At 42.8% G+C, this 10,000-nt stretch overlaps 1 protein-coding gene across 1 annotated transcript in view; it reads left to right on the top strand.

The window, feature by feature from the left end:
* Positions 1-10,000, top strand: part of LOC143288276 (uncharacterized) — a 64,507-nt gene that overhangs the window by 6,451 nt on the left and 48,056 nt on the right. The window contains exon 2 of the mRNA XM_076596623.1: positions 1,676-1,845. Within this exon, the coding sequence (XP_076452738.1) occupies positions 1,676-1,845 (170 nt within the window). The remainder of the gene's footprint in view (positions 1-1,675; positions 1,846-10,000) is intronic.

Below are 10,000 nucleotides of genomic sequence, written 5' to 3'. Positions count from 1 at the left end.
CACAGTCAATGGGCCATGCATCAAACTCGCGGTATGAAGTGAGAAATAGATATGAATGAACAAAAAACGAGAATGGAAGGAGGGGACATCTGAAAATAATTTACACAATTATTAATATTACATCACATAGATATACAAAAAAAGAAAGAAAAAAAAAGAAGCACATGAAAGAGGAGGTGCACAAATCTAAGAAAAAAAAAAAAAAAGAATTATGACATAACCTTCATAGTAAACTAACATTCTGCCCTCCCCCTGCCCCCTTTCACCATACTAACCCCACGATGTTCTGTTTTGAGAATACAAGTCATTCAAACCACAAGACAGGGAAATCATGGAAGAATATCTCTGGTGGTTTATGACATGGACTCAGACTCAGGGAGGTTGTTTGGGGTGCAGTTCTGGTTGGAAGCAAAAAGTATGTTGTGGGGGTGGGGTGGGGGGTTGGGGGGGGGGGGGGGTGTTATGCTATGGGCTCCTTCTTCAATGAAAAACTGGGGCCAGAGTGTGATCTGTGTCCCATGTCATGGGTTTTGTCTTCTGCAGTTTTGTGTGGATGTAAGCAGCAATGCAACATCTGTGTTATATGCATGTGTGGGCGCTTGAGTGTGTGTGTTTTATAGATTGTGTGTGCGCATGCATTAGTTCATGCGTAGATGTGCACGTTTCATGTGTGTACACATGTGTGTGTGTCTGTGATGATAAAGTATTCTTGTATCTTGTACTGCAGGCTCGGGAAGGATGACGCTGCTAAAGTATTCTTGTATCATTTACTTCCCTCCTGCTCCAACAGGTTCGGTGCGGTGAAGATGACGCTGCTGAAGTATTCTTGTATTGTGTACATTCTCCTGTTCCTACAGGCTCAGCAAAGATGACACTTGTAAAAGTCTTTGTGTACATTCTCATGCTCCTTCATGCTTTGCAAAGACGACACCACTGAAGTATCATTGTATCATGTACAACCTCATGCTCCTTCTGGCACAGCAAAGACAGCACTGGTGATGTATTCTTGTATCATAAACAAATCACCTGATCCCACAGGTTTGAGGAAGATAACGCTGTTAAAGTATTCTTGTATTGTGTACCTTATCCATATAGAACACTGCTTAAGTATTTGTGTACATTCTCCTGCTCCCGCAGACTTGGCAAAGATGACACAGTCGTTTGTTGTATTGTGAGTGTGGAGTGATGGCCTAGAGGTAACACGTCCCCCTAGGAAGCGAGAGAATCTGAGCACACTGGTTCGAATCCCGGCAGAGACGCCAGTATTTTCTCCTCCTCCTCTAGACCTTGAGTGGTAGTCTGGATGCTAATCATTTGGATGAGATGATAAACCGAGGTCCCATGTGCAGCATGCACTTAGCGCACGTAAAAGAACCCACGGCACCAAAAGGGTAGTCCCTGGCAAAATTCTGTAGAAAAATCCACTTCGATAGGAAAACATACAAAAAAACTGCAGGCAGGAAAAAATACAAAAAGAATGGGTGGCACTCTCAGGGTAGCGATGCGCTCTCCCTGGGGAGAGCAGCCCGAATTTCACACAGGGAAATCTGTTGTGACAAAAAAGAGTAATAGACTAATACAATACAATTCAATACAATACACTGCTAAAGTATTCTTGAGGAAGATAATGCTGCTAAACTTTTCTTGTATCGTGTACAACCTCCTGTTCCCACAGGTTCCGGGAAGACGACGCTGCTGAACACCCTAGGGGGCCGCATCCCTGTGGAGTCAGGGGAGGTCACGCTGGACGGGCAGCCCCTGACGAAGAAGGTCCGCAAGCGGATGTGCTATGTGCTGCAGCAGGACATCTTTCTGTCCAAGCTGACCCTGTGGGAAACCTTGTATGTAAGTGCAGTGTAGGATTGTATTGTGTTGTGTCTTGCATGAATACCCTGTGGGAAACCTTGTATGTAAGTGGGGAGTATGATTGTATTGTGTTGTGTCTTGCCTGATGACCCTGTGGGAAACCTTGTATGTAAGTGGGGAGTGTGATTGTGTTGTGTTGTGTCTTGCCTGATGACCCTGTGGGAAACCTTGTATGTAAGTGGGGAGTATGATTGTGTTGTGTTGTGTTGTGTCTTGCCTGATGACCCTGTGGGAAACCTTGTATGTAAGTGGGGAGTATGATTGTGTTGTGTTGTGTTGTGTCTTGCCTGATGACCCTGTGGGAAACCTTGTATGTAAGTGCAGTGTATGATTGTATTGTGTTGTGTCTTGCCTGATGACCCTGTGGGAAACCTTGTATGTAAGTGGGGAGTATGATTGTGTTGTGTTGTGTCTTGCCTGATGACCCTGTGGGAAACCTTGTATGTAAGTGCAGTGTAGGATTGTATTGTGTTGTGTCTTGCATGAATACCCTGTGGGAAACCTTGTATGTAAGTGGGGAGTGTGATTGTTTTGTGTTGTGTCGTGTCTTGCATGAATACCCTGTGGGAATTCTTGTATGTAAGTGGGGAGTGTGATTGTTTTGTGTTGTGTCTTGCCTGATGACCGTGTGGGAAACCTTGCATGTAAGTGGGGAGTATGATTGTGTTGTGTTGTGTCTTGCATGATGACCGTGTGGGAAACCTTGTATGTAAGTGGGGAGTATGATTGTGTTGTGTTGTGTCTTGCATGATGACCGTGTGGGAAACCTTGTATGTAAGTGGGGAGTATGATTGTGTTGTGTTGTGTCTTGCATGATGACCTGGTGGGAAACCTGGTATGTAAGTGGGGAGTATGATTGTGTTGTGTTGTGTTGTGTCTTGCCTGATGACCCTGTGGGAAACCTTGTATGTAAGTGGGGAGTATGATTGTGTTGTGTTGTGTCTTGCCTGATGACCCTGTGGGAAACCTGGTATGTAAGTGGGGAGTGTGATTGTGTTGTGTTGTGTCTTGCCTGATGACCCTGTGGGAAACCTGGTATGTAAGTGGAGAGTATGATTGTGTTGTGTTGTGTCTTGCCTGATGACCCTGTGGGAAACCTGATATGTAAGTGGGGAGTGTGATTGTGTTGTGTTGTGTCTTGCCTGATGACCCTGTGGGAAACCTTGTATGTAAGTGGGGAGTATGATTGTGTTGTGTTGTGTCTTGCCTGATGACCCTGTGGGAAACCTTGTATGTAAGTGGGGAGTATGATTGTGTTGTGTTGTGTTGTGTCTTGCCTGATGACCGTGTGGGAAACCTGGTATGTAAGTGGGGAGTGTGATTGTGTTGTGTTGTGTTGTGTCTTGCCTGATGACCCTGTGGGAAACCTGGTATGTAAGTGGGGAGTATGATTGTGTTGTGTTGTGTTGTGTCTTGCCAGATGACCGTGTGGGAAACCTGGTATGTAAGTGGGGAGTGTAGGATTGTATTGTGTTGTGTCTTGCATGAATACCCTGTGGGAAACCTTGTATGTAAGTGGAGAGTATGATTGTGTTGTGTTGTGTCTTGCATGATGACCGTGTGGGAAACCTTGTATGTAAGTGGAGAGTATGATTGTGTTGTGTTGTGTCTTGCCAGATGACCGTGTGGGAAACCTTGTATGTAAGTGGGGAGTATGATTGTGTTGTGTTGTGTCTTGCATGATGACCGTGTGGGAAACCTTGTATGTAAGTGGAGAGTATGATTGTGTTGTGTTGTGTCTTGCATGATGACCGTGTGGGAAACCTTGTATGTAAGTGGAGAGTATGATTGTGTTGTGTTGTGTCTTGCCTGATGACCCTGTGGGAAACCTGGTATGTAAGTGGGAAGTATGATTGTGTTGTGTTGTGTCTTGCATGATGACTGTGTGGGAAACCTTGTATGTAAGTGGAGAGTATGATTGTGTTGTGTTGTGTCTTGCCAGATGACCGTGTGGGAAACCTTGTATGTAAGTGGAGAGTATGATTGTGTTGTGTTGTGTCTTGCATGATGACTGTGTGGGAAACCTTGTATGTAAGTGGAGAGTATGATTGTGTTGTGTTGTGTCTTGCCTGATGACCCTGCGGGATGGGCGCAAAAGCCGAGTGGTTAAAGCGTTGGACTGTCAATCTGAGGGTCCTGGGTTCGAATCACGGTGACAGCGCCTGGTGGGTAAGGGGTGGAGATTTTTACGATCTCCCAGGTCAACATATGTGCAGACCTGCTAGTGCCTGAACCCCCTTCGTGTGTATATGCAAGCAGAAGATCAAATATGCACGTTAAAGATCCTGTAATCCATATCAGCGTTCGGTGGGTTATAGAAACAAGAACATACCCAGCATGCACACCCCCAAAAACGGAGTATGGCTGCCTACATGGCGGGGTAAAACGGTCATACACGTAAAATCCCACTTGTGTGCATACAAGTGAACGCAGAAGAAGAAGAAGATGACCCTGCGGGAAACCTGGTGTGTAAGTGCAGCAGCCTGGGGGGTTGGGGGGGAGTATGATTGTATTATGTTGCGTCTTGTGTTTATCATATTGTATCGTACCATGTTCCGTATCTTATTTTATTGTAATATTGTGTTGTGTTGTGTTTTGTTGTATTGCATTGTATTGTATTGAATTACTCCCGAAAACAGAGTATGGCTGCCTACATGGCAGGCTAACAACGGCCATACCCATAAAAGCCCCACTCGTGTTCACGTGAGTGAACATGGGAGTTGCAGCCCACAAACGAAGAAGTATTGAATTATATCATATGGTATTGTATCACACTGCATTGCATTTTAATGTATTCTATAACATTGTGTAGTGTGGTGTTTTATTGCATTGCATCATTTTGTATTGTGTTGTATTGTTTTGTATTATGATATATATAGTATTGTAGTGTAGATTCAAAAGTTAAGGAGTTAATCTATTCTGGCATCGAGCCAGACCCCAAGAGACACCAGGCACTTCCTTTGTTTCCTTGTTTGGTCAGAAATGGGAACATCCCTCTTACAATCGTAGAAACACCATGAGCTCTCCAGGGGGCGGGTGGGGGAAGTAAAAAGTGCTGACACCCCCCACCCCTCGACCCCCCATCCCCTCATGTCCTCCAAACCTCGCTTTCCTCACTCCCCCACCTACTGTTTTGAGTTACGTGTGAAGAAGAATGACGATAATGATAACAAGTAATAATAATAATAATAATGATATTATTGATAAGATTACTCATACCATGCCACTATCTCATGTGTATCCAGCAAGCTTCATGTGCGTTTGTCTTTGAACCAGTTACTACATACACACACACACAAAAGAAAAAAAGCTGTATTTTTTTTTTTCAAAAATATGCCTAGCTCTTGTGCATTTGAACCATTTTACAAACACACAAAAAAAAAAAGAATTAAAAAAAAAAGGTCAAGCTGCATTGTTTTATTTTATTTCAGTGTGCCCAGCTGCCATTATCTTTTTGTTGTTGTTGTTGTTGTTGTCCTCATCTGTTAATGCTCTGTGATAACAGTTTCCCTTTTCATGCTTGTTAATTGTATAATATTAACCAGTCCAACAGCACATGCTGCATTTCCAGTAATCAAAACCTGTTCCCCTGTCACAAGGAGTTTATGTGACAGTGAATTATTATTTTTTACCTGTCTGTGTTTTGACAAAGTTCAGATTACAGTTACGCATTTTGAATCGTCCCTGTTCTGTTGAGTTCAGATTACAGTTTTCATATTTTGTACTGTCTTCATGTAAAGTTGAGTTCGGATTACAGTTTTCATATTTTGAACTGTCTTCATGTAAAGTTGAGTTCGGATTACAGTTTTCATATTTTGTACTGTCTTCATGTAAAGTTGAGTTCGGATTACAGTTTTCATATTTTGTACTGTCTTCATGTAAAGTTCAGTTCAGATTACAGTTTTCATATTTTGGACTGTCTTCATGCAAAGTTGAGTTCAGAGCTCAGAGCTCAAAACGTTTTTTTATTCAAGGATTAAGATTTTGGGCATGGCCCATTCTTCCAACCAGTCCTTGGTTCAGATGACAGAAGCAAGGTGGCAGAGGGGTTCAGATGCTTCATTCTCATTCGAATCCTGCTCCAGCCTCTACTGACTGGGAAATCAAACTGAGCACCTGGCCATTAACTCACTCAGTACGGCCAGTCCTCTCTTCTCCTCTACACAGACCCCTCGGATGTTCAGTGGGTGTCTGAATGACCCAACCTTTAGCTTCCGTCATCAGAATTGTTGTATTCTTTGTCAACATTCACGTGTTCAGTATAAGAGCCTTCCACTTGCAATATTTTGATGATGGTAATTGGGGTGAAACGCTGTTAACGTCGTCTCTTTTGCCATTCGTATGGAGAGAGTTAAGATGAGACAGTAAACTGAGGTCCGGTGTGCAGCATGCACTTGGTGCATGGAAAAAGAACCCATGACACGAAAAGTGTTGTGCTCTGGCGAAATTCTGCAAAAGAAAACCACTCAGATTGGTGCGCAGATATGGTGGTGGTTCGTCCGTCAGGATCGACGAGGACCATCTAGTCATCCTGGGGGTGGGTGGGTTGGGCTCTGTGGGTGCGCAGATGACTGGTCAGGCCAATTTGCGCCCGGAAGGTTCTGAAGCAGTGTGGACAGAGGATGGTGGCGGCTGTCGGGGACTTCCTGGCCCTGCTTTTCCTGGCCTGTCTGCGTTGCTCTGCTGCAGCGATTCTGTTGGCCTCACAGGATTTGGCGCCTTTGTGGACAGCTGAACGCCACTTTGGTCTGTCCATTGCATTCAGCTCCCATGTGTCGTGGCTGATGTTAAAGGCCATCAGAGAAGCTTTCAGAGTGTCTTTGAAGCGCTTCTTTTGGCCTCCATGGGAGCGCTTGCCATGTTGGAGTTCACCATACAGCAGTTTCTTGGGGAGCTGGTGGTCTGGCATGCGAACTACATGGCCTGCCCAGCGCAGCTGGGCCTGCATCAAGATGTTTTTCTTGTTCATCTTGATGCACAGATATATACACGTTTGCATTGACATGGCCTGACAAATGTGTTGGGTTATGCTGCTGTCAGGCATCTGCCTTGCAGGTGTGATGTAGTGTATATGGATTCGTCGTCTGAACGCAGTGACGCCTCCTTGAGGAACTGAAACTGAAAACTCGGATCACACTTACAGTTACATATTTTGAACTGTGCCCGCGTTTTGTTCAGTTCAGATTAGAGTCACTTATTTTAAGCTGCCCCCCCCCCACCTCCCCCACAGACGATACATGCAATAAATTGCAGTCTTACAGACACCATGCCCAACAATCTACAGCTGATGAACATACAGAGATATGCTGGTTTAGTTTCAGAATCAACGGGTATCAACCACTGATCTCATTTTAGATCAGTGGTATCGACTGACCATCTGGCCCATTGGTACAGGTGTACCATAACCTGCATCCCTCATCTTGACCCCCTGCTTACCCACCCCTATATCAAATCCTCCCTCCCCCTCCCACCCGCCCACTACCTGCCACCACCAACTGTGCCCAGCATAATCCGACATAATCTTGTAGCTTTTTTGACTCACTTGTGTAAACAAAGTGAGTCTGTTTTAACCCGATGTTCAGTTGTGTGTGTGTGTGTGCGTGTCCGTGGTAAACTTTAACATGGCCATTTTCTCTGGAAATACTTTGTGAATACCAAATTTGGCTTAAACATAGTATGAAAAACAATCTCACAGTCATACTAATAATAGGTTGTAAGTCTCATGAATTAAGCTGTATTTCTGTATCATTAGCGGTTTTGTTTCGTTAGATTTGTTCTGAAATCCGAAAATTCTAAAATCTGCTTTCCACTGACTTGCTGGAAGGTAGATTGTTTGTTGAGAAGACATGACCTTGTTTTTCTTGTTCACAATTAAAAGGAAAGAAATACAAATTCTGGACAGAACACATACAGTGATTCTAACTTCACCATTGACATGTTTACTGCATTTGAATACCCTAAAGTGGACACTGAATTAACTGGAATGAACATAAAAGAAAAATTGAATCGATTGTTTCTTCGTCATCCCGTTGTAGACTGGTTCGTGCAGATCTAGAGATCTACCATGTGTTACGATGATGTGCTTGAAGCGATGGCAACGTCTCCTTTACCGCCAAAATAAAATAATAATCGAGACTTAATAAAACATACAAAAAATATTTAAACAGCGTTATTATGTCCAATACAATCACGTCTATTTATGGCACGAAGAAGAAAGCAACAACATTGCCAACATTGTCAAATGACATCAGATGTGCCACAGCAGTGGGGACTGGTCTGCTTGCTTCAGAACTGAACATGCACAGTTCAGTCCTGCTCACATTTCCTTTTTTTTTCTCTCTCGCAAGCATATATATATATATATATATATATATAATGTTTAATATGGAACACTTTTTAACAATTTTTTAATCTATTTTTTTCTTCTCCTCATGAATCCTTTACTGGATAAAGCATCTGTGTATACATTCAAACAGCATTGAGAGGTCCGATCAGCTCAATCGTTTGCCCGAACAAGAGAGAATGTGCCTAAATCAAGTTGGAGTTGTAGTGCGAGTGTTCTTACCAGATTTGAAGTGTCCCTACTAAATTTCCTGATTGTTCCTACAAAACACTTGATAGGGGTTGGCATTTCACCGGTGTTGAAACTTGTATCCTTGGGAAAGGCACCACACCAATTTTCCTCACTCCACCCAGGTGTCAATGGGTACCTGACCAAATTCGTTTTGGGAAGGTTAAGTTAAAGTGGGGGAAGGAGAGAGAGGGGTAGGCACCACCTTCCTTTGCCTAGCCCCAAGATGTCGAAGATGTGAATTCCCTGCCCCGATGGGCATGAATCATAAAGAACTTTTAATCATGATAATAAGAATACATAATGTTTTTTTATGGTGCTATATCCAGTACCAGTGCTGCTCAAAGCGCCTCACATCGTCCACTTGAATATAAACATACCTTTAAAACTTTTTTTTTTACAGCTCTCTGTCAACGGAAAAACATCCGATTGTGTTCATAATTGAAAATTAAAAAGCAGATTTCTAGAATGAATCAAATGAAAAAAGGTTATCAAGTAAATAAGGCTTGGATTGAGAAAAACTTAAAAGTTAAAAGGCTAAAAGTTAACCCTGTTGACTCGCAAACAACGTGATTTTGTGGGAAATGAGTGTGATGCTGTCAGTGTTTTCAACATAAAAGTTCTGTCTTGCGTTAAGCCCTTGACTGCTGAACCATGGTGAAACGAGACAAGTGTGGCGTGGATTTTTGAAACGCAGTTGCTAGTTTTGTTCTGCACCTGTCAGTGGTGTAGTTGACTTTTCTGGCAAATCCCCAAGAGGAGGCAGAAGTCCAGACAAAGACTGTTGACCAATATACTGACCTGTTATCTAGTTGGCCTTTGGGAACCATCCCAGCGCTGACTGTCCTAAAACCCTCTTGGCCGAGAGAGTGGGGATGTAACTTGGGCAAGACACTCTCCACTATAATCAAATTCTAGCCCAAATAGTCGGAACAGCAGTTGCCTCCTCTGCTGTTCTGATGGTCATAGTCGGACACGACTGACTATCATATATATACATATATATATATATATATATATATATATATATATATATATATATATATATATATATCTCAGTTGGGCAAAGCCCTTTCACTGACAAGCATACTTGTCGGCAGCAGTTGAAGGGGTTAATCAGGTCACCAAACTTTATTGGGTGTTTTGATGGGGTCTCCCGTTTTGATGGTCTGGGGATGTTAATTGCTTTCCATTATCTGTGTCTGTGTTGATGTGGTTTTTTTATTGTTTTCTCTCTCTCTCTCTCTCTCTCTCTCTCTTTGAATCATTTGTGTAAACAAAGTGAGTCTATGTTTTAACCTGGTGTTCGGTTGTCTCTGTGTGTGTGTGTGTGTGTGTCTGTGTGTCCATGGTAAACTTTAACATTGACATTTTCTCTGCAAATACTTTGTCAGTTGACACTAAATTTGGCATAAAAATAGGAAAAATTCAGTTCTTTCCAGTCATCGTGTTTAAAACAATATTGCACCTCTGGGATGGGCACAAAAAAATAAAAAAAGAAGCCTAATTATATGCAAACTGCATTTACTGTTATATTTATATTTTTTGTATTCTCTAAACTTG

This window comes from Babylonia areolata, chromosome 12, assembly GCF_041734735.1.
Source record: "Babylonia areolata isolate BAREFJ2019XMU chromosome 12, ASM4173473v1, whole genome shotgun sequence".
NCBI classification, from domain to species: Eukaryota; Metazoa; Mollusca; class Gastropoda; order Neogastropoda; family Buccinidae; genus Babylonia; species Babylonia areolata.
Note: the sequence above shows the minus strand (reverse complement) of the source record. Positions and strands in the feature narration are given on the sequence as shown.